General features: G+C 38.2%; 2 protein-coding genes across 5 annotated transcripts in view; both read right to left on the bottom strand.

Moving 5' to 3' along the window:
- LOC131156331 (poly(A)-specific ribonuclease PARN-like) overlaps positions 1-26232 on the bottom strand; it is a 66071-nt gene that overhangs the window by 27439 nt on the left and 12400 nt on the right. For 3 of the 4 annotated variants that reach the window (XR_009136972.1, XM_058109926.1, XM_058109927.1), the window contains exon 2: positions 12376-12506. Coding sequence is in view for 3 of the 4 variants with exons in the window: in XM_058109926.1 (XP_057965909.1) it covers positions 12376-12506 (131 nt within the window). In the remaining variant the exon portion in view is untranslated. Of the gene's footprint in view, positions 1-6923; positions 7015-12375; positions 12507-26232 lie in introns of those variants that run through there. The other variant, XM_058109928.1, reaches the window with a different exon arrangement.
- Positions 24333-25108, bottom strand: LOC131156332 (uncharacterized). Its single transcript, XM_058109929.1, has 2 exons — positions 24996-25108; positions 24333-24893 (listed from the first exon to the last, which is right to left on the bottom strand). Exons 1-2 carry the CDS (start codon positions 25059-25061, stop codon positions 24390-24392), a joined length of 570 nt encoding a protein of 189 aa, XP_057965912.1. The 5' UTR covers positions 25062-25108; the 3' UTR covers positions 24333-24389.

Raw genomic sequence — 26232 nt, 5'->3', positions numbered from 1 at the left:
TAAATAATATGCTATCTGATTATCTTTCTGATTGTGGAGCTGCTTCTCCCGCAAATGAAATTGTAAAGGATGCTCAAGAGAATTCTATGATCAATAAAAGTATTCTACCCATCCCAAAAGTACTTGTTTAAATTTACTCAATCATCTTAGTGCCAAGAGAAGGAAATTAATGAATGAGGGTCATTTCCCTTCGCCCATTAGGTATTAAGAGAAACAACCAAGATCTTTTTTGGGCACTAAATTCTGTTCATGTGTTGATTTCCTTGGTAGTTATTTTTTATTGGCCATTTTATTAGTTGGATGTGAAGAATTCCTTCTTATATGGGGATTTGCAAGAAGAGGTGTACATGGAGCAACCTTTGGGGTATATTATTCAAGGGGAGAGTGGTAGGGTATGTAGGATGCAAAAGTTCATTTATGGTCTTAAGCAGTCTCCTCAAGCTTGGTTTGATTAAATTTAGTGTGATGGTTTCTGCAGTTGGTTTTATGAAATGCTACTCGGATGATTCGAACTTCATCAGCGAAAAAAGGAGACAGCTAGGGTACTTTTTAGAACTTTATGTTGATAATAATAATCATTGGCCATGACCAAGCAAGAAAGAATAAGTCACGCATTGGCTAAGAAAAACTCAAAATCAAGGACTTGGATGCTTGGCTTACTTTCTTAGGATTGAAAATCAGATTGTACCAGTTAAGAAAAGGTTGAACTTGTTTCAACAAAAATACACCTTGGACTTGCTAAACAAGACTAGTACATTGGCAGCTAAACTAGTTAATACTCCTACATCCTAACATAAAGTTGTCTAGGAATGTTGGATGGAATTTTGATGACAAATGTCAGCAAAGGAAGTTGATAAACCAGTTGATCTACTCAAGTGTCATTAGAAATATCAATTGTTAGGGGGTGGTGAGTCAGTTTATCAAGAATCCCAAGCAGCTAGGATTTTTTGGTTTCTCAAGGGTTTCATCAGTAGAGATTTGATATATAAATGCAATACAAACAGTGGCACTAAGGGATACTCAGATGCAAGTAGGGCTAACTCTGTTGAAGATCAAAGCTCTACTACTGAATGTTACATTCGTGGGTTATAATCTTGTTACCTAAAATGGGAAGAGACAAACTATCCTTATAAGATCCAATACTTAAGTAGAATATGCCAACGAGCTTGAGTGGCTATGCCGTGTCGGCGCCCCGGTACGGTGTCAATTATGCGAGGGTTCCTGGTGAATTATAGAATTGAGTTGAATCCTACGAATTGTATGATTTAGTTTGTCCTTGATCCTGTCAGATTCTATGGTCAGATTTGCTCAATGAATGACCCTCAATCGAGTGGTCCTTTTCTTAAATAGAAGTCATTTTCCCTAATTACAATATATCCCTTAATTACAGTATCTCCTAATTACAGGATCTCCTAACATTAAGCATTGACCACTAATTCAAGAAAGATATTTACAAATTTGTTTCCTAAATAACTATACAACAATTTATGGTAGGTTTGACAGATTTGTTTTCTAAATAAATGTAGAACAATTTATGTTAAGTTTGTTGTCTATCGTACTAACATCCCCCCTCAAATTGATGCTGGTCGATCAAGAAACATCAATTTGCCAACAAGAAATTGATGACGTAGTTGTGTCATAGCTTTAGTGAAGATGTCCGCTATCTGAAGGTCGCCCGAGTATCAATAGCTTCCCGAATAGAATGGCAGTCCACCTCGAATATGTTTGGTACGCTCGTGATAGACAAGATTTGTAGCAATCTGAATAGCACTCGTATTATCAGCATGAAGAGGAGTGGGAGTAGACTGAGGAAAACCTATTTCAGCAAGTAAGCCACGGAGCCACACAATCTCCGAGCAGGCTGCCGACATGGCACGGTACTCTGACTAAGTCAAAGATTTGGAAACACGATCTTGTTTCTTACTCTTCCAAGAGATAAGGGAATCACCACCCGGTGACAAACCGGTGAGTATCAGAACATCTTGCCCAGCCAGCATCACTAAAAGCCACAAGGTGAAGAGGAGTACCAGTAAAGAAGAAAAAGCCACGGTGAGAGGAACCCCGGATATATCAAATAATTCGGTAGACCACTGCAAGATGAAGGTGGCGAGGAGACTGCATAAATTGACTGACTTGCTGGACAGCAAAGGAGATGTCACGCCGTGTAATAATGAGATAACTGAGACTACCAACTAACTGTTGAAACACCGTGGGATCAGGAAGGAGATCCCCCTCTTCACATCGATACTTGACATTCACTTCCAAAGGGGGGTATCCACTGAAGAGGAGTCCTGCAAACCAGACAAGGAAATCAAGTCCTCCATGTATTTATGTTGATGCAAGAAAACCCCAGATGAATCAGACTGAACTTCCAAACCGAGGAAATACCGGAGAGGACAAAGATCCTTCATATGGAAGGAATCATGAAGATGCTACTTGAGCTAATAAATGAGAGCAAAATCAGTCCTAGTGATGACAATGTTGTCGACATAAACCAGAAGAAGAACGATACCAACAGAAGTCGTACGAAGAAACAACGAGGAATCATACTGGCTTTGGATGAAAGAAAACCGAAGTAAGGTAGCCCGGAACTTATCAAACCAAGCCCAGGGAGCTTGTTTCAAACCATACAAAGAGCGCTTCAGCTTACACACATTCGAAGTCAACAACGAGCAAAGGATAGGAGGAGGTGTCATGTAAACATCTTCCTCTAAATCACCGTGAAGAAATGCATTCTTCACATCCATCTGGCAAAGAGACCATCCCTAAGAGGCTGCAATGGCAATAATAGTACGCACAATGGCCATTTTAGCGACAAGAGCAAAGGTCTTCTCATAGTCAACCCCATACTCTTGGCGGTTACCAAGGGCAACCAAACGAGCCTTATAACGGTCCACAAACCCATCAGGCCAAAGTTTCACAGAAAAAACCCACTTACACCCAATTAGCTTGATATGAGAAGGACAAGGGACCATGTCCCAAGTCTGATTTTCTTGAAGAAGTTGAAGTTCTTCCTGCATAGCCTTTCTCCAACACTCATGTTTATCAACTTGTGAGTAGGAATTAGAAATCAACATAGTTGACAAGGTAGCCGTGAAGGAGGTATAAGGGAAACCAAAACTATCTGGTGGATGAGAAGCACGGCCAGATCGTTGAGGAGGATGCAAAACGGGATCAGGATCAAGTGGCAGATCAGACTCAGGAAAAGGTAGAGTTGGCCAACGGCGTTCATACACAAAACCAGGCTTGAAGAGTTTAGGAGGGCATATCAAATCATCAAAGTGAGGAAGAACAGAAACTGCAGGAGATGATGTAAGAGAACTAGGAAAGAAAAATTGATGCTCAAAGAAAAAAACATTACAAGATATATGAAATTTATTGGAAGAAGCATCATAGCACACAAATCCTTTTTGAGATAAGTTATCCCATAAAGGCACATTTCACAGATTGCGCAGAGAGTTTGAGACGTTGATGCGGAGGTAGATGCACAAAACATACACAGCCAAAAGTGTGTAAGTCAAGAAAGCTAGGGTGCTGTTTATGCAGACGATAGTATGGAGAATCGAAATTTAGCACTTTAGAAGGCAACCTATTAATCAAATATACTGCTGTAGCCACAGCTTCAACCCAAAATTTAGGAGGAACAGAAGATGCAAGTAACAAGGTCCTAGCAACATCCAACAAATGTCGATTTTTGTGCTCAGCCATGCCATTCTGTTGAGGCGTATAAGGACACGAGCAGTGAGAAACAATTCCTTTGTGACAAAGAAACTCAAGAAATTCATGAGACATATATTCTCCACCAGAGTCAGATCATTAAGTTTTAATGCTAGTGGTAAATTGATTCTCAACATATGCTAGAAACAATTTGAAAACAGCAAAGATTTCAGGTTTATAGCGCAGAAAATATACCCAAGTATACCAACTATAGTCATCTATGAACGTCACAAGAATTTATAATGAGCATGAGAAATGACAGGAGTAATGCCCCATACATCGCTACGAACAAGGTCAAAGCAATTATTTGCCCTACTCCCGGAAGAAGGGTAGGGAAGAATCTTACTTTTTCCGATTTTACACCTAGAACAATCAAAAGAAAAAGCATGAGGCAGAGAAGAATCTTTTTTTCCCAACGAACCAGAATTCAGCAAATGAGATAAAACAACATTGTTTGGATGGCCAAAACATTTGTGCCATACTTCACAATTATTGGAAATAGTAGTACAAGCCAATGAAATGACACTAGGAATGGAAAAGTATAATGGAAACAGTCTCCCAACTTTAGGCCCCTTTGCTATTGTCCTCCCCAACACCGGATCCTGCACATGGCAACCATCACGAGAAAACTGAACATTATAATTACCATCCACTAATTGTCCAACAGAGATAAGACTCGTAGAAAGCCCATGTGATACAAAAATATTAGTAAGTGATGGTGCGATATCACCAACCCCAGTAATCGGTAAACGATGGCCATTACCAACTTGAATATTAGAAGAACCAGTGTACTTACGAACATTGCTAACCATATCTGGAGAACTGGTCCTGTGATTGGATGCAGCAGAATCAACAAGCCCAGATTGAGAGGGTATAGTACCCTTACCTTGCAGCCCTAAAGCGGAAAATGGCGATACAATTATTTGCTGCATCATTTCTTTTTCTTTTTCTTTTTTTATCAGTAAAGGGTAAATATATTGATCAAAATGGGACTTCGAACATACACCGAGCAAGGAGACCAAAGCTCCCAACCCAAACAACACAAGTAACAAAAAGTTACATCAGACCTGGACATACCCAAGGGCACAAAGCCAATCAATACAAGGAAAAATCCAAGCAGCATAACAAATATAGCATCAAAACATTGCAATTTCGCATCCAAAAGAACCCACAAAATTACAATATCAAATACGGCTTGAAGAAAACCGCAATCCAAAATCGCTCCTTTGATGAAATGGGATAACCAAAAATGACAAGAGACGAAGCAAGTCAACATGCCACGCAGACCCCCCAACATTCAACACATTGGACAATTCATCCACTATAGTGGCCAGCTATCAGCGCAAGGAGCAATTAGCAACCCAAACGAAATTCAAAAATTGAATTCAAACTGTTTTGGAGGTAAACTTTTGAAACGCAAAAACACCAACAGACAAAACACATTGGAAACATCAACAGCCCACACGGCCACCTGCAGAAACACCAACCCCAATGATGGAACAGGTGCCTGCAGACAACCGAAAGCAAGATAAGACAGACGGTCAAAGAAACCGATTCAATGCGCGGACTAGGAATGATGAAGATAATGAATAAAAAAATGACACGCGGAACAGGAGAGACACGCGGACCACAAACAAGAAGAATAGTAGAAACAATGAAACACCAAGATCAAAAGAAAAAAACATGAACACCCACTCCAATCGGAAGCAAGAACAGAATGAACTTTGACCGCCGAACAAAAACGAAGGAAGAGCTGCAGAACAGAATGAAAAACAAACACAACTCAAAGCAAAAATCCCAACAGAAAATGAGGATGAATGATTCCGATCGGAAAGAACAAAATCAACCACCAAAAAAAAATCCGATCGGAAAGACAACCAAACCAACAGAATGACCTGGAAAGGCAACTCTTGAACTGAGACAAGAATAAACAAGAACCAGAATGCTGAACTGAAGAATGAAATCAACCAACAACAAAAAACAAAGCAAAGTAACCTCCAAACAGACAAAGAGGGTCACTCGGAAGACGCACTAATCACCATCGAACACTGAAACAGTGTCCTTCTCTTCTGCAAATCTAAATCAAAATTGATAATAAACTTTCGAAACCGGAAAACCTGCCAGACTTCCGACTCCACAGTTCGAAAGGAACTCCTACAGCTACTGCAAGCCGTAATATTCAGGACCTTTGAAACATGGGAATCAAATTTAGTCTTATGATTGGCTTCCACGTTGACTCGAAAAATATCCTTTAGAGTATGGAAATCATCATCATCACCTTGATGGTCTTCCTTCACACCATCAGGGATCAATTTCCTACTGGAAAGGAATTTTCCAACTCGAACAGCTCCAATCGATTTACGATTGGCCTCAACTGAGAGCCTTTCAGCCTCCGAGCAAAATTGCTGCGTATGATTCGTGACCCATAGAGATACGAAATCATGGGCAGGTTCATCTTCCTTATTCAATCGAAAATTCTGTGCACTCTTCATGGCCATGAAGGCATAAAAGCTCCCCATGGCCGATCGGAATCCAGAAATCAAGAGAGAGGTTCAGCCATGCCGTGCGTCCTAGAGAGAGGGAGAGAGCTTCTCTCTCTAACATGACTCCATGCAACCTATTTGCTGCACCATTTCTGGTGTAAGGGCAGGTGTAGCAGCAGTGGAAGGTGACACTGGAGAGAGATTTTGAGTGCCGGTTACCCCATCCGAAGTGTGGCCAGTAGCAGTAGCATGAAAAGCATTCACAGGTCGGTTTTGAGGACGTGTTGAGCATTCTTTGATTATGTGCCCCTTCTGTTAACAGTAGCTGCAGAATTTTTTAGCACAATGGGCAGCAATATGCCCATAATCTTTGCAACTGTAGCACTGAACCGTACGCATGTCTCGACCCCTCCCCTTGCTTTGTGCAGTGTATGCGACAGCATTCTCTTGCGGAAGTGAAGATTGAGTGAGAAGACGTTGTTCCTCTCGAAGAAGTGCTCCAAAACACACGTCAAGAGATGGTGAAGGATCCCTGATTATCAGGTTGGAGCAAATAGACTCGAATTCTGGCCTTAGATTCATTAAAAACTGGTCTCTTTTGCTAGCTTCATGGACTGCTTGAACAGCAGAGAGAGACTTGGCCGACATGTTGGCATACACAATGTCGGAAAACTCAGACCAAAGATTCTGAAAACCACAGAAATATTCCTGAACAGAGAGTACCTTGGGAATAGGCCGCAAGATCAGTTTCCAACTGAAATCGCCAGGCAGAATGATCTTGATGATAGCCATTTTTCAAGTACTCCCACATCAATTTAGTCGTTTTGCGATGCCTTAAATTCGGTATAAGCAGTGGATCAACAGACCCAAGAATCCAAGTCATGATGCGAGCATCTTTCACCTTCCATTGATCCAACTTCGTAGGATTGGTAGGTGCTGGATCACTCCCATCAACATGACCACACAACTCCTTTCCCATGACAAAAAGTTGAAACTGAAACTCCCAGGCAGCATAATTCTTCCCTGTAAACCAAGTTTGAAAGACTTCTGAGTTGGAGTTGTTAGCCATAACTAGAATCTCTCGAAATTCACCAAAAAACTGCAAACCAGAACCCACACCCAAGAAACCAGAAAACCAGAGCCTAGAACCACGAAAATTGGACCAAAGAGGAGGTTGATTCAGAGAGTGGCTCTGACACCATGTCAGATTTGCTCAATGAATGAACCTCAATCAAGTGGTCCTTTTCTTATATAGAAGTCATTTCCCGTAATTACAATATATCCCTCAAGTACAATATCTCCTAATTACAGCATCTCCTAACATTAAGCATTGACCCCTAATTCAGGAAAGATATTTACAGATCTGTTTCCTGAATAGCTATACAACAATTTATGGTAGGTTTGACAGATTTGTTTCCTAAATAAATGTAGAACAATTTATGGTAAGTTTGTTGTCTATCCTACTAAAACCTACTACTTCGAAACCACCTAGAGTCTTTTAACCTTTTTCTTTTTACACAATGACATTCCATTTGTTATTTATGTTAGTACGGAAGAGAAGAAAATTTTGTTGACCTTTTCATTTTGCACTTGTGCTTTCTGCCAAGACTTGAGAAGAAAACCAACCCATCCTTCTGCCACTGACAAGAAAGCTGCTTGGCCAGGGTTGGGGTGAGCTTCTGGTTTTTTTTAAGTTTTTAAAATTTTTATCAGTTTTGTTTATGTTTTTTATTTACTTTTTCTTCTTGGTTTAGTTGTTAAGAGAATACCCATGCATTAAAATGGCTTTTTACTAGGCACCATGAAGTTCAAACTTCTATTGTTTTTTGCAGATTCATTTCCTTGAAAACCATGAGGTTCAGGTTTTATGATTTCTTGGTTCCTGCCTTTGTTTTTTTCTTCAAAGAAAAAAAGTATACACATGATTATTTTTACTGTTAAAATATATTAGACTTGCACCATAAACAACAACAACAACAAAACAAATAAGCCTCAAGTCCCACTAGGTGGGGTCAGCTACATGAATCTTTTTCCACCAATTCACATGATTGAAGGCTTTATCCTCGAACAGCTTAAGAGCTCATTAAATCCTTCCTCACTATCTCATTCCACGTTATTTTAGGTCTACCCCTATCCCTTCTACTACCGGTAATAGTGACTATATCACTCCTCACAAGTGCACTATTTGCCCTACATTTCAGATGCAATCTTCTTCAAGATAAATAGCTTCTACAGTCACTCTCCCAGGCATAAAACCAAATTGATTCTCTAAGAGCTAAGACCCATAGTTGCAAAAATCAATGTGTAACAGCCATCCAGACGTTACTCAACAGTTTTGGTGGCCTCCAAGATCATTACAGGGTGATATCTCGGGGGTGCTCTGATTCACAACCGTAACAGCAGTTACAGAATGTTGCAGGCTGTTACAGTGTCAGACCGGCTGTGAATGACTAAAATTGGTTTTTGATCCTTTTTTTTTTTTTTTTTGCATTTTCCCCTTTCTTTCCCTTTATTGAATCTGAGAAATTCAATTTTAACTTGGTTTGTTTAGTTGGTATTTTTTATTAAAAAAAATCAGTTTTGAGTTTGTCCTTGACATTTAGTATGCATTTCTCAATAACTACCACTAAAATAAATCCAGCTTTTTTTCTCTCATTAAATTACATATGTTTGTATTCCTAGTTCTTTCAATTTTATTTTTTTTTCTGTTTTGCTTGCACTTAATTTGAGAACTAAAATACAGTCTATTACATGCATTTTTGTTATTGTTTAACATATGAACATTTTATATTTTATTTTTAGATAACAAAAATTCCATGAAATACTAAAAGAGTACAAATCATGGTATTTATGATTTCTTAGTTTGAATTTCACTTACAATCAATAAAGTAGTGAAAAATATTAGCAAATGCATGCTTCTTCTTGCCATATCAACTAAAGCATGACATCTAATACTTGTAGTATATGTTATATTTACATTGATTAAAATTTACTAAAAATCATTTAAAGCGTTAGTATAAGGATTCTAGGATCAAAACATGCGAATCTATATGTTTTTAAGAAGTTTGCCAATGCAAAAAATGAATTCATGGACGCAGTGACCATTACCCATTACGTAACTTATGCAATGACCATGACCGTCACACCTCAACCATTACGGTTACGGCACGCAGACCATTACCGTTATTTAAAACCTTGTTGAGACCCTCGTTTCTAACATTATTCTTTGTTCAATTATCCTTTTCCATTTCATTGTATGACTCATCAGTTTAATTCCACAATAGCTATTATAATTTAAAATATCACCTTTGTTTTCGTATATGGGGATTAACATGCTTTTCCTCCACTCATCTGGCATTGTCCTTATTTTTATAATTGTGTCGAATAAATTAGTTAACCATATACTTCCATTAATCCCTCGACTTTCCAAACTTGAATTGGGATGTTATCAGGTCCAACAGATTTCCCACTTTTCATCTTTTCTAAATCTTAACTTCAGTGACTCTAATTTTGCGAATAAGTTTAAAGGCCCATTTAGTTTTGGAAAACATTTTCCATTTTCCAATTTTTAGTTTTCTAAAGAATTATAAAAATTTTAGCCTATTTTTTTGAAATCTTTTCAGATTCATATTAAAAAGGGTAGAAAGTAAATATTTTGTTTAAAAATGTGCAAAACAATTTTTCATGTGGATATAAAAGAAACTCTATGCAAAATCCACAAATTAAACTCCAATCCAAATTAAGAGTTAGAAATCTATAAAAATAATGAACAATGTTTTCCAACTTTTCTATATAAATTTGGAAGATTGGAAAACAAGATGGCCTTTTTGTGACTTTTTGAAAAAATTAAAAATGAAAAATAAAATTATTTACACAAGAAAATAGTGTCACAAATATTTTTGTTCATTTATTTCATATAAATGTTGTAATAATGAAAATTAGCTAACTTTTTTGCAATTTTTTCGAAAACTAAAATGGAAAATGAAAACTATTTTCCACAACCAAAATGAGCCCTAACATTTTTAGATTTTCCCTCATCTGTCGCTTCTAAGTTTAAGTTTTCAATTTGGTCTTCATCAAACAACTTATTAAAGTAGTTTCGCCACTTCTATTTTATGTCTTCTTTAAACAATACGTCATCATCCTCATTCTTTATACATTTTACACTACCCAATTCCTAACACTTTCTTTCTCTAGCTCTAGCAGTAATATATATCTCTTTCCCCTTCTTTTGAATCTAGTCTTGCATACAAATTATCATAAGCTCTACTTAGCTTCACTACTAGCCTTTTTTGCATCTTTCTTGCCTCTTTATACTTTTCAAAGTTTTCTATGTTTCTACAATTTGCCATGTTTTATATCAAATTCTTTTTGTTTTTACAGCTTTTTGCACCATAATCATAAATTTTAATTTTTTTTCAAATTAGACTTACTGCTTCTGTTTTGACTCTTAGGCTTTTAGTATATCAACTTTCAGTCCATATTTGTTGAGATTTTAATGTATTTTACTATTGTGTTTGTTGTACATATATTCATAACATTTGGAATCAAATTTTGTAACGAATCTTACGATTGGATTCCATTTTTGATTCATGAAATTAGGATTTCAATTCCCGGTTCGAATCTTGATTTGAATACTATGGCTCAACATATATGTGCTAGCATGTTTAGGCAATCCAAAGACAGCCTAATGGAAAGCTAACAGAAAAGTTGATTCTCGCTGGAAATGTTGACCCATCCCTCCTTCCTTCCCTTTTGAAAATCAAGTGCTTAAATTGGCTCTCTTAACAACAAACCCTAAGTCAATTATAATAACCTATCTTGCCAGGATGAAATATGTGCAAAAATTTAGTAATTATCATGATGTGAGCAGGCAAACATTACTCATTTTACAAGTACTTAAAATTAGTACTTCTAACATAGCCAAAAAATAACTATTACTTTTAGTATTTATGCAGTTCAGAATTTATAATTAGAACTCATAAAATTCAGCACTTCTTGAAATATGTACTTACCACTATGTAGTACCATAGTCATTCTAGGTCTTTGGATCCTTTGGAGGTATATTTGTGCAAATCTTTTGCGATTTTTTTACCCACTCAAAATTTTACTTTCCACTCTATAAAATATTATGGAAGGCCAAAGTTTCCCCAAAATTCAAGGCTTTTATCTGGTTGGTTGTGCTTGGAAGTCGATACCAAACAACTTGCTGCAGAAAAGGAGACCTTTCTCCAAATGTCGCATTCTTTGCCATAACCTTCCAAAAAAAGCATCCCATTATCACTCTGATTTTTCCTGGAAATGTGGAATAAGTTATTTGGTTTACAGGGGGAGAGAATTGGGCTTGCCCAGAGATGGTAGAGGATTTTTTTGGCAGTGTCCTATTTTGGTTTTGGAAGGAGAAAGGACCGGGCAGCACTTTGCGAACGCGCTTATTTTGCATTAATGTGGGGTTTGTGGTTGGAACATAATGTGCATTGTGGGGGGAAGAAGATGAATCCTCTGCTGGTTTGGGAGAAGATTCATTTACCTGGCGTCACTTTGGTGTGTTGACTATGGGCACTTTAAAGGGGTCAGCTTCTCAGATATTTAACAGGATTGGCTATCTCTGGTGGCTTGATTTTTTGAGATTTTTTTTTTCTTGTTCTGTTTTCTTCATGTTCTATTTTCCTTTATGGGTTTTTCCAGATTATTTCTAGGAAGATGTCTTATTCTCCTCATTGTATATTCCTTATCTTTTAATGAAATTTCTTTGTTTCCTATAAAAAATAAATAAAACTAAAATTTTAAAAAAAATCATTAAATAGTACCAAATCATGACTACTTGGGATGCCAACTTAACTGGGAAAATGGGAATCTCAGATTCTCAATAGGTGCTTATACAGAAGGGAAAAATATTCTAAATTACAACTTTTTGTGCATCCAGAATTTGAGAAAAACAGAGATAAACTTCAAAACATTTTCTCTATAAAGGTTAGCAAGTGAATATAATCACCTTGTTCGCATCTACAATTTTACCGAGTTCTTAATCTTCATTTTTGCTCTAAAATTTCCCCAAAAAGCAAAAACCTTCTCTTGCTAAAAAAATTTTATAAATGAGATTAGGAAATGTCTTGTTTTTTTTATCAAATTAAACAAATGATTAGAGATTCAACTGATTAAAAGCAATGCTTACCATCATATATGCAGGCATTAAAATCAAAACCTTCTTGGGCCATGGACGTCAAATATGATGTTTGACATGAAAAACTGTAAGATGGCATCCCCAATTTCAGTTCATCCCTAGGAAACAGATGAAAGTTATATCTGCACCAAAAAGTACAAACCATCAGTAGTCAACTCTGGTGAGTAGTAAAGAATTGTATATATCTGCTTGTGTGTGTGTGTGTGTATGTTACCTTATCAAAAAATCAATCTACAGTAGCTGTATTTTTCTAAAGCCTTAAAGCACTAATTGCTAGGAATCCTCAAAAGGACTTCAGTAAAGATACTACAACTGCAAAATTCTTCCACTACTAATCAGGCATAGACTTCTCCAAAGCACTAGAAATTGGTAAATTGATAGAAAAGGTAAGGGCCAAATCAAGCAATAAAAGGTCAAATCAAGTTATGTGCAATTATTTTGTTAGATAAAAAATAAATAAATTAAGAGAGAGAAATAGAATACAAACTAAAAAGGAAACCCTTCTCAATCCCATTCAGTTATAGTTTTAATAGAGCACTGCAAATTAGCCATTCCTGCTGTCCCCTCTTAGTCATAGGTTTTCCACCATCCAAGTGGACTTCCTTTCTCTCTGGATCAGCTAACTGCAAACACTTTTTATCCAGCAGGTATTGAAAGCAAGATACAGGGACAGGCAAAATACCAACCTCATTCTACTCAATCTTGTCTCTTTCCTCACCTATTCCACTATTCTCTGAACCAGAAACTTCCTCCCAACCATGCATTGGAGATGGAGACTGAATGAGCGTTACACCCAAAAAATAAGAAGAAACTGATCCAAACCCAAGTTGTTCACAAATCTCATCTATAAGTAGCCCTCTTAAAACCAAAATCATTATGCAGCTAACCCTTCTCATCTGATACATCATCCCATTTCTTCTTGCCAGTAGGATTTTTTTTCTCACTAACCTTATTTTTCAAAAGATCCTCAATGCAAAAACAGACATCACTATGTTTTTTCCAAAAATTTTAACTGGCCTCCCATTCGCCCTGACTTGCCTCAGTTGAGGAGTCCTCTTTTTTTCCCATACCCCTCTGCTTCTGACAGGTGTAAACCCATGATACTGCTGACTTCTCCACAACCTAAGGTGCACCATCTCGATTCCCAACCTGATCAGCTATAACATTATCCACCATTTGTACTTCCTAACAACCAAGCCAGGAACCCCTAATCTTAATAGCATGCAGCCAAGCCAGGGAACTTTATTAATACTAATAGAGAGAGAGGCAATGTGGGAACTAAGGAATGTAAGGGGGCATGGAAGCTCAACAGAGTTGGAGAGGATATTTACTTACGTAGGGTAATAGTCATCTTGATTTCACTGGAAGAGTTGAACCAGTCTCTACAGGGAAAAAAAAGGCTGGTGTTATTCCATGTGCAAACTTGTTCTATAACATTATAAGGTTTAATGAATGCAATTCCAAAGGCTGTCAAAGACGTGACCTACACATGATTGGTCTATGTCGATCCTCCAAATGATCCCCAACATTCGACCATGACTTTTCTGCAACCTGAGGTGCACCATCTTGATCTTCAAGCCGATCAGCCATAACATTATCCACCATTTGTACCTCCTGAGGTCCATCCTCCATGGGAACCCCTCCGATAAGCTTACCACCCTTCAAGACATCCCTTCCCCCAGCACTTGGCCCACTAGAAAAAACAAAAAGTGTGCTGCCCACTGGCACTAACCCCTCTCACTGGAAAGGATGTATCAAAAATCTGTTTCTCCTCCACCTGCTTTGTCCAAAACCATGCCTGCTGTACCATCCATTTCAAAAGCCTCCATTGCAAAAGCCTTTCCTACACTTCCATTCTGCTGCGAGAACTGATAGGATTGAGTGTGTTCAACTGCACACCCTCCTCACTTGTACATTGAGCCCTTGAGTTCAGATAGACATGGGCCTGTGGTGATGAGTCAATCCCATTGTGGCCTGACAAAATCCCCAGTGTGCTAAAGAATCAAAAAGCCCTTAAAAATCTCCCTGAAAAACCCTTCGAGTCCAGTTGGACATCTGACACCATCTACATTTTGGAATTTTCAAGTGGGCCACATCTCCCTTAAACGCCCAATTTACTTTCCATTAACTGGGCCAGATATATAGTAATATTATGAATCCCTGGCCTACCCACACTCGGCTGCACATGCAATTGCTCCCTTCCCATCACAAACCTAGTTTCCCTAAAACGTCGTGGACCACCAGCCACCACTGCTCAAATGCTTATTGGTTGGGAACTTCCACAGTTTTCCCAGACCATCATCCACCCTTCGCTGCCACTGAACTACCAGAAAGAACCACCAACTCTGGTGAACATGAATCCCTGAAGGTCTGCAACTCTTGCAAAAAACTTTGCCAAACTTTCCCTTCCATGCTTCCAGGGATGACGGATGAATGACCCTTGCTGTTCCATCGCAAACCCTGCTCCAGAAAAAGACCATTCTTGTTTGATTTAATCGCCAAGCAAAGTTGTATCTTGTCAAACTTCGAGTAATAAGTGACCTACTCCAATCTCAATAAAAACAAGGGCAAATAGTTGCATACCCACCTACAGCCAATAAGGTAATCCTTATCCAGTGGCTATATTCTGAGATTTATCCCTCAGTTGAACAAAGCCCATACCCCAACCTTTCCATATTGCAGATTGAAAGTGTTTCTTTTTATCTGCAGTGATTTGTGGAGATTCTCTTCCATACCTAATTTTGAACAAATCCATCAAAGTCATCCACAGAATCGAGATGAGGGAACAAGAATGTGAATGAACGCACATTTTGCACATAACTACAACATGCACAACAAGAACAACAAAGCCTCAAGTGCAAATAGATGAAGTCAGCTATGCAAATCCTTTTCATCAAAAGGATCCACAGAACCTAGATGCGAGAACAAGAATGCGAATGCACGCACATTTTGCACATAACTACAACAAGAACAACAAAGCCTCAAGTGCAAGTAGATGAAGTCATCTATGCAAATCCTTTTCACCATTCTATTAGGCGACAACATCTTCCCAAAGTGTGCCATATCAATCAAAGTTATTCTAGGTCGACCCTCCCTTCCTACAGACATGGTCAATCGAATAATTTATTTGGGGCACTATCTGGTCTCCATTGAAAGTGCTCAAACCATCTTAATCAGCCTTATCTTTTATATGCAGTACTTATAGGTTCCAAAGATTTTTTTATATATAATAAAAGAAAGCATATTAAGAAAGACGAATAGGTCCTTAGAAAATGTCCCTCTGATGAGGCCTCCCTCTCTCCTCTTGTCTCTCTCATGGTATTATCACCAGAGTTGCGGTAGGGCTTGAAACGAGAGGTTTGCAAGGTGTTCATTTCAGATTGAAGGGAAGACCTTCAATCTGAGACTAGATAGAGTGGAATAGGGAACTTCTCTTTGTATTCTCAAGCACAATCTGACTTGAATAGGTTGGTGAGGTTTTCTTGAGTTGCAGAAAAATGGTTATTGAATCGATTGTCGCCAATTTAACGAATATATAGAAGGTTAAGTAGGGTATTTCAAATTGTTTAGCTTGGAAGCATTAGGTATTGGGTGGTGATTCGAACAACAAAGTTGGGGAAGTTTTGGAGTTAAGGCTTGGATGGAAAGGAAAAAAATTCTCAATGTTTGTTCCTAGAGTATTGAAAGGGGATGGTTTGCATTTTTGTGAGAGAACTTTGTAAGTTCGAAACGGGCCTGTGTGTTTGATGATTGTTTTGAACCTAGGCCTGTTATTGGAAAGGAAAGGAATCTTGTTTATTTCCCAGATGGGTGAATAGGACCAAAACCACAATGCTTCTAGTTTTCAGGACCAGAAGGCTTATGCAAAAACCCATGGTTATGACCGAAGGCCTTTAGGTTTCAAGTGAGGCTAGTGAGAACTCACATTTTTTGAACGAAAAGAATAATAGCATCAGTAGATAAGGAATGTAAAAGACAGGAGAGTAAGAAATCTTTCTAAAAAGAACAAGAGAACAAAGTTGGAAAACAAAAAACAAATCAATCCAAAACAGCAATCAATCATGCTAAACATCCTCAAAAGGCATCCCATGAAAGACCCAGTAGCAACAGCCCATGCTAAAGCCAAAATTTGAATCTTTTTCCAAACCAAAGACCAAAAAATCTTCTTCCCCTTGAAGACAAAAATATTCCTTTCAATCCAAACACCGCATAACACAGCATACAACCCACATCTCCAAAGGGATGATCTATTTTTACTCCTTCTGAACACTAAAAAAGATATGGCCAAGATATCCTCCACTAACATCAGACAAACCCAGCTTTCCACAATAAAAAAGTTTTTCCCCAAATCCTCTATGAGAAAAAACAATTCATAAACAAAGAAGAGGAAGAATCAGAACTATCAAAACAAAGAATACAGTTCAAGGGATAAAGCCTTAGAATGCCTCCTACTCTGCAACAGATAGATAGTGTATACTCTACAAAAAACTCCCATATATGTAGACAGGAACAGGGACAGAAGTCAGATTTATCCTGATGGGGGCAAAAGAAATGGTACAGTTGTAATGCCCCGAACCCCTCGGGAGCCCAGGGTGCTACTTTAGTGACTTCTGTGTACCTGATACCATAACCATTAAACAAAGATGCAGCGGAAGTGTTGAAACAATCACCAAACATACATTACCAGAGTTCTAAGTCCTTTCATACATATAAGTTTGCAAATATCCATATTACAATCCGACCAAAACTGAACAACTAGTTTGGTCCATATGACCATAATACAAGCCCAGAGGCATACAACATAGCTACTCACATCTGAGTTCTTACAGACACTCAAAAAGGAACTATTCTATCTTCCACCCCCTGATCCCGCTAAGTGCGATACCTGTTATTTCTTGAAAAGATGATTTGTATATTGGGGTGAGACACTTCCCAATAAGGGTGATCAAGTTAATATCAGTATGTGGCTAGCATGCATTAGTGTTTACAGAAAAAAATTCATTCTTCATATAATCGAAAATAGTTGTCTTTACATCATACGTACTTATATAGTTGGAAATACTTGTTTCATTCTCCTGACATAAACAATTCAGTCATTTCATAATGTCATTTACATAAATATACAAATATGCATAAAAGACACCTCCTGGGACTAAATGTATAACCCCCGAGGTCAAAGTTGTGCTGTCCAAAGGCTAGACTAAGCCCGAGATGATCAACCCAAATAAAGTCAACATACATCCGCCTCATAACTCCGACTACGCAAGCATCCGCAATTTTACTTGCGTGACCCGATTGCCCTACCGTGTCTTGAAAGTCCGGGCTTCCAGGTATGGTACACCCTCTACCGAGGCTAATCGGCATAGAACCACCCACAACACTCTCGCAGTACAGTGTGGGTGCACATGGTCACATAAATAATTCTTAGCAATGGTACTGTGCTCATAACATAATGGTCCACTAGGGTTCCTAAAGCATATCGTGCAATTTAAGTAATAAAACCATATTTCATATTCCTTTCATATAAAACCTGACATAGTACAAAACTCGGCCCTCGTGGCGATCATATATATAAATCTCGGCCCTCACACGGCCATCATATAAGTCTTCCTGCATTTTCATAAGTAGTTCCAGTATTTCACAAGCATACATCATTTTAGTTATGAAATAGTATATACATATCATTCACCCGCCACACAATTTCCTGTACTTTAAACATAGCCCGTAGGCAACCAAGAAAACATGGCATATATAGATTAAAACATAAAATTGAGCTTTCCACCGTTCGTTTTACTGAAAATACCATAACATATATCCTAAGTTTGAAAACAGATCTTTTGAACGGTTGGTTTTAGAAATTTCAACTAAAAACCTGAATATACTTATTTCATAAACATTTCAAACAGTTCAATTTCGTTAAAAAACAGACTCAACTTAATCCCCTTACCTATTTCTAAAAAAGAATCTGAAACGCTCGAAAACCAAACCCTAACTTTTTCACGAGATCAAGAATCTGCTCCGCTAGAATTGTAGATGTTCACCCCTTGATCCTCGTGATAACTTCCGATCGTCGAATCGGGCAACGAACGGCGAAGAAACCAAAGAGAGAGAGTGGTTCATGGTTCTAGAGAGAGAGAGAGAGAGAGAGATTTAGCTTTCTTAATGAAGAAGCAAACAAAAATCCTATTTATAGACTCTTGACCTGGTCAAATTCATCGACGAAGTGGCGCCTTCGCCAAAGAACCCTAAACCTAATATTTTCGGCCGTTCTGGATCTCTTCGTCGATGAGACTGAATTTCGGCGACGAACCACATAAGGGCCTTCATCGACGTGAACATGGACCTCATCGAAGAAGCCTACTCAAGAAAGATTTGCAAGAAAAATCCCTCAGATCCAATGTAACGCCCCGACCCACCATGTGGGGCCCGAAGTGCTACTTTAGTGACGTCTGTGTACCTGATACCAAACTCATCATATTAAATGCAGCGGAAATAAAAAATACAATCTCCAAAAAAAAAAATCCATTACCAAAGTTCTATACTACCCTTATATACAAAAGGGTTCCAAAATCCTCATTACAAACCAATGTATTATACTTATACAAAAACCGATTCAAACTACACTCGCCACATACAAAAAAAAAAAACTTATACTACTGTGTCAGCCCCTCTAGCCTGCTAAGAACGTTTCTCGGAATTTCCTAAAAAGATAGTTTGTAAAGTAAGGGTGAGGCATAGCTCAGTAAGAGAAAGACTAAGTTAATGTCAGTGTGTGGTCAGCATGCATTTAGTGTACAGAAAATAGCCAGTTCACTAAGTAGATAAACACATTAATGAAATCATTCTTATTTTACACTCACGCACACAATTAGCCAAGGATAGAGAAGATTACCCATCCATACAAGTAACTTCCCTCTTCTCTAATACCATTACTGCTATTAGGGCACTCACCTTTCTCAGTAAGCCCCCAAAGTTATCTTATTAATTATCCGTATTCATATAAATTAACAGATATGCATATAAGACAATCTTTGTGACAAACACGTCATTTACTTCCCCCATGACACGGGTTGTGCGGCCCAAAGGCTGGACTAAGCCTGGGTGATCAGCCCAAACAAAGTCAAAAGAAACAACATCCTCTGCAAACACATCTGCTGGCATCCATAGCAAAGTTGCAGGTCCGACGCCCTTACTTCAACCTCACGCAAGTAGTCGGCTGGACCCCCTACACTTCTATCCAACATAGTGTGGGTGCACATGGTCTAACTAGCAACGGTACTGTGCTCACAATACACTGGTCCTCAGGGTTCCTAAAGCATATCATGCAATTTATATAATAGAAATCACCATTTAAAACATCAATTCACATATATTTCCTATTATTCCAAAAACTTGGCCCCCGACCACAAAATACAACCCAGCGTATAGCCGTCAATTAAAACTCGGCTCTCGGCCATCAAATAATAATTCTGGCCCTTGGCCAATCAAACAATACCCGGCCACTGGCCGTTATATCAAAACCTGCATTTTTCATAAGCAGTTCCAATATGTTTCACAACCATTCTCAATTTCAGTTTCACAATAAACCATAAAATCATTCACCTACCACAATTTCAGTATTTGGAAATAGTCCAGAAGACAACCAAGATACACAGCATTTTTTAGTTTGTAAAATAACTCAAATTTTCCACCGTTCATAATATTCAAAAATATCATACCATATATCCTACGTTTGTAAAGTCCCTGTTGAACGGTTGGTTTTCAAAATATTATTTGAACTCATAAATAAATAAATATATAACAATTTAATCAATTCATGTTTAATAAAATTCTGACTTAACTTAATCCCCCTTACCTGATTCCTGAAAAGCCCGATACAATCCCGACCTACGTCCCACGGTGTTCAAAACCCCTGAAACCCTGAAATTCAAACTTCACCATATTATTTGTCACAATTCCCAGAGTAAATTTCCTTAAAATTTCCCTAAGTTCTAAATACCCTAAATAGCCTATAAAAGCCTAAATTGTTAAACTTATCCCCAATTTAGGATTGGTGCCCTGGAGCTCCAACTCGAAAACCCGCTCCAGCTAGATTGGAGAGAATCTCCCCACGAATCTCCTGATAATTTCCGTTCATTAATTGGGCTTATGATTTAAGTAAAATCAAGGTAAGTATAAGAATTGGCCTTACCCCAAAAGATATGCCTACGCCGCTCCTACGACAAATCCGCTCCGTTAGATATGTCGTTGGCGGAGAATGGAGTCCAGCGGTATTTTCTAATTTTCGATCGGGCGAAAATCGGTCGTGAAATTGAAGAGAGTTGGAGAGAGGAGACGAGAGACGAGAGATGAGAGTGAGACGAAGAGAGAGAGAGAGAGAGAGAGAGAGAGACGATCTCTCTGTAATTTAGGGTGGAGATTACTTCCTGAGGAGGTAATCAAAACATATATAATATATATATATATATAATATTAATATAATATTATACTTTACTTTAGTATATCCTTATGTATATATATATATATATATATATATATAACATTATATCATATTATATTATTTAATTAATAATAATTATTTATTTATTTATTATTTTTTTATTTATTTACTTATTTACTATAATTTATTTATTTATTTATTTATTATTATTATTTTTTTGGGTCATTACATCCAACCTCCCCTACCTCACATCCTCCCTATTGGAAGGATAGCAACCCTCCAAAAACCTCAACAAAGACACAAGTTCCACTACCTCTCTATCATTTAGAGCTATATAGAAATGGGAATTCCAAGAAAAATTCTCCCTATTAGAAATCAAAAAAGAAGAAACAGCCCCCATTATGTACAAAAGAAAGATGGTATAAACAAGGAAACAAAGCAAAAAATATGATTCTCCCACCATGAGGCTTCCCAAAACGATTGCACAGTGGCAAGGATCAAACAATGCTTTGAACAGTGATGTTAGTTAGTGAACAAAGGAATATGTGGAAGGTTCCATGCAGTCCACACGAGCCTTCAAATGGCGGATAGCCATCATTTACGGAAAAAAAAAAAAAAAGAGGAGGTAAAATTGGGCAAGGGTCTCAAGTTGGTCAATGGGAGAAGCAGAAGGGCGTTGATGGGACAGGTAGGTCAACTGGGCATAATAAATCCTTTGATGGGGTTTCAAGAGAGCTTTTGTGGAGGCTGCTAATGTAGAAGATCTCAGGTGGAGTAGGAGGCTCAACTAGATGGAAATCAAGGATCAGGGCAAGGATCAAATAGGCAATTGTTTGCATTCAGAGGTGGTGCACAATACAGGGATAGGAATTTGGAAATAAAGGATGCAAGGCTTGCAATAAGGCCAGTAATACCAACCTGTATAAGCATTAGACAACAAGGCAGGAGGGGCTAGGTAAGTAAAGCCCTTTCTAATAATCGAAAAAATTCTCATATGCAGGAAAATAAACTGTTAAAAAAGATATTCAGAAGGGAATTTTTATATAGAGTCGTCCTAGGATTGAGAAGGGTAATGAAGAAGTTATATTGAGGAGGAAACAAAATGGGGTAATATTTCAGAAAATCGCAATGAGTATAGGAGTGATTTTATATGTGCTAAAGGTTTATTATTGGATATGTTCCATGAAGAATTAGGTTATGGCCTTGACCACAACGTTTAGACTTCTAAAAAATTTAGAAAAACCTATAACGTAGGAATTTGGAAATGCATTCAAAAGGACTAGGAAGATTTTTATCCTCAATCAAATTTAACGTGAGGATTAGGGTACAGGGATGACAATTTCTCTTGGTTTGACATTTGGTGCGGCCCCTCTCCTCTTAGCACAAGGTCACCTACTATTTCTAGCTTTACCTAGCCACATAGATGCACTTAGAAGCAACTTTCAGCCAATACCTGGGACATCCCATTTGTGAGGAATGCCCACAATTGGTAGATTTGGAGCGCTGCGGATTTGTGGATTTCGTTGACAGCCGGTACAAAATTCATTCCTAAACATCCCTAATGAACCAAAGTGGATCCTGGATAGAAGTAGCAGCTTTACAATCAGCTCCTACTACAGGGAATGCATGCCTCCAGCAGTAAACAGCAGAGTGCAGGAAGCTTATTTGAATGACACCTGGCCAACAAAGGTTGCTTTCTTTGCCTGGTGTTGTGAATAAACTCGGATTTTTACACAGCGGAAATTAAACACAGCAACAATTAAGAACAAATATGGAACACATACACGCAATATATATGAAAGCAAGAACAACAATGCAAAGAATTACGTGGTTCGGCAATGCCTACATCCACGGGAGCAATCGGCAAAGTTTCACTATGTAAGTATCAAAGAACACAGACTACAATACATCTAACAATGATCCTCTTCACAAAATACACTCAGACTAGTGTATAAATAAAGTTCCCTACGGAGGTTTCCCCCCAAATCCCAACCACATTAACGTTCACATTCAAAATTTAAAATCAGCCTGGCTACCCCGAGCCAAACCGTCGAGAGTTTCAGAGACCCATCAATGGTTTGCTTCGACAAAAAGATACCGCGAGCAGAAATTCTGAGATTTTAGTCAAACCGTGGACGGTTTCCCCCAAATTGCTGATATTAACTATGTTCTCCTTCTTGTGTATGTCAACCATTCAAGAAATGAGCCACCAAACAAAACAATCTCCACCTTGGTGAATTTTTGAAAAAAATAGCCTAATGCTCCACCTTGACCTTAGAACGTTAGGTTGGGTTCGTCTCCCTTCTAGCACTTAGAGACATGAAGCAAGTCCAAGCAATGCTTGAACTTACCATTTTGTCAAGATTTCCACTGCGTTTTCAGATGTGTGAACCTTCTCCAATACAAGTTCACCTGAAGTAATCCATTCCCGGACCCTGTGGAACCTTACATCAATATGCTTGGTTCTAACATGGTACACTTAATTCTTCGCCAAGTAAATGGCACTCTGGCTGTCACAATGTAGCACAACTCCACCTTGTTGTATACCGAGCTCCTTGACCAAACCAGTAAGCCATAAGGCTTCCTTTGCAGTTTTGGCAACTGCCATATATTCAGATTTAATTGTAGACAATGCCACCAAGGATTGTACCATGGACCTCCAACATATAGGTTCTCGTACAAGGGTAAAGACATAACCCGTTGTAGACCTTCTGTCATCAATATCCCCTACATAATCAGCATCAACAAACCCTACAATTGATGGACTATCCTATCTGAACATGGTGCCATAGCTAGAAGTACCCCGTAAGTATTTGAAAACCCATTCGACGGCTTCCCAATGTTGTCCACCCGGAATAGAAAGAAAATTACTCACCACACTTACTGCATGTTCTAAGTCTGTTCTTGTACACACCATGGCATACATTAAACTCCCCACGGCGCTAGCATAGGGGACCTTTGACATGTCTCAGATGTCATCATCCGTACTTGAGCATTCATCAATAGACAATTTAAAGTGACTCGCTAGAGGTATGCATACCGATTTAGCACCAGCCATGTTGAACCTTTTCAACACCTTCCCCACATAAACGCTCTGAGATAACCACAACCTCCCTGCAGTTCTGTCCCAGTGAATGTCCATCTCAAGTATCTTATTGGCTAGACCAAGATCCTTCATGTCAAACTCGTTATGCAACAGATCCTTTAATTGATTTACCTCAGTTAAATCCTTCACAGCTATTAATATGTCATCATAGTAGTCAGAGGCGCATGGCGAACCAAGGCGCACGACGAGCCAAGGCGCAAAGGGTCTTTGAAGCCGAGGCGTGAGGCGCACAATCATTAAAATTGTGTAAATGTCTATTTGGGGTAATTGATATATGAACATATGAATATCTAGTAATATTAGAATTTAAAATGCCAAAACATTCAATAACAAAATTGGAAATTTAATAAAATTGCCAAGACGAAGCCCAAAAGCATCAACAATTCAACATAGTTCAACATGAAAAGAAAAGAGTATAATAATAGATTTCAACTAAAAATCCTCCTCAATCATCAGTCATCACTCATCATCAACTAAGTCTGCAAAGATATCATCATCTTCCTCTTCATCATCAGAATTGTTTTCCCCAACATCTTTTTCCTCTTCTGTCTCCTCTACACTATCCAGTTGGATTTCATCCTCATCTACAAGTTCCAACATTGTGGTCCAACCCCTAGCACTAGCTGCACTACTAGATGAAGCTCTTCCTCTTCCTCTAGACGATGATGACATATTTGCACTTATTCTTGATCTAGTGTGATGCGGGGGGTTATTTGGTCCAGCAGCTCTAGCAACAGAATCCCAAGTCAAAATATCATCTTCAAACACAAGTTCATCATCGGAATTGGAATCGCCATCCATCCTACCAATCAACCACTCATTACTATCATCAATGTCCTTTAGAAGGATGGAATCAATGGTGTCACACTTTTCGTATCGACGCCTCAAAGTTTGATTATATTTCACAAATACCAAATCATTCAAGCGTTGATGGGATAGCCTATTTCTCCTTTTGCTATGAAGCTGCAAAAAGTTTAAAGTAATATGGTAAATAATGATTCTAAAAGCAGTAGACTGGTAGTTCTTGTTCTTTAATAATTAATCCACAATATACTAACGACTTACATGTTGGAATATGTTGCAATTTCTTTCGTAGCCAGTAGCACTACATGTGAGGCTAAGAACTTTCATAGCAAACTTTTGCAAGTTTCGAGTTGTTGATCCAAATGCTATCCACCATTGCCCTATTATAAAATAAATTATAAATGAATACCTACTAGGTAAATAGAAAAAATAATTTTAAAAAGAAAGAGGTAGTAAAAATGCCACTTTACTTGGTGCTTTTATCTTCCTTTGTCTCACTGCCAAACTAATTCCAAAGACGCCACCAGCGACATTGTATTTTTCCAACTCATTTGAAACTTTATCTTGCATTTCAAGGGTTGGCAGTAACCTTGCAATACATTTGTACAAACACGTCATAATTTCTTCATTTTGCAAAAATGCTGGGGTTTGAATAGAAAAATTTCGGGTTCAAGTAGTGTGCAATTGCATGTAACGGTTGATGGAGTTGGCATCCCCACCTCGTATCAATAATTTCAAATGCCTCCTTGAATTTATCCTCTCTCTCACCAAAAGCCTTAGCTATGGCTTCCTTAGCCTTATCCATTGCTTCATAAATGTATCCCATTGCGGGTTTCTTTTCCCCATCAACCAAACAGAGTACACAAACAAGTGGGCCTACCAATTTAAGAGCATAGACGATGGTACTCCAAAAGGTAGGCATCAAAACAATACTAGCTGCTCTTTTGACAGCTGCCTCCTTTGCCCATTTAGTAGTATTCCAATCTTCAAAAGTAAACATCTTCCTCAAGTTGTTCTTTTGAAGGTGGATTAAATGAAGGGTGATGAAGGCAATTGCAAATCTTGTAATTGCAGGCCTTAGTAACTCCTTTCTTCCAGTGAACCGTCTCATCAAGTTCACCACACCAACACGGTTATAGATATAACCATTCAAAAAAATTGCCCTTTTCAAAGTTGCATGAATTGAAGGCATCTTCCCAATATCCTCCAAAATTAAATCAAGGCAATGAGCAGCACACTGTGTCCAATATAAATGTAGCCTCTTTGCTTCCAACAATCTCCCTGTTCAAAAATCAAGGAGTGAAGCCATAAAAATATTAAAATAAACAATATATACATTATAGAATGTAGTTCTAGAAATAAGTTCTTACCTGCTGCAACATAGTTTGAAGCATTGTCAGTTACAACTTGAATCACATTTGATTCTCCAATTTCCTCCACCATCTCATCAAGTAATTTGTACATTCTATCCGCATTCTTGACAAGATTAGAAGCATCA

Source organism: Malania oleifera, chromosome 5 (genome assembly GCF_029873635.1).
Source record: "Malania oleifera isolate guangnan ecotype guangnan chromosome 5, ASM2987363v1, whole genome shotgun sequence".
Lineage (NCBI taxonomy): Eukaryota > Viridiplantae > Streptophyta > Magnoliopsida > Santalales > Ximeniaceae > Malania > Malania oleifera.
Note: the sequence above shows the minus strand (reverse complement) of the source record. Positions and strands in the feature narration are given on the sequence as shown.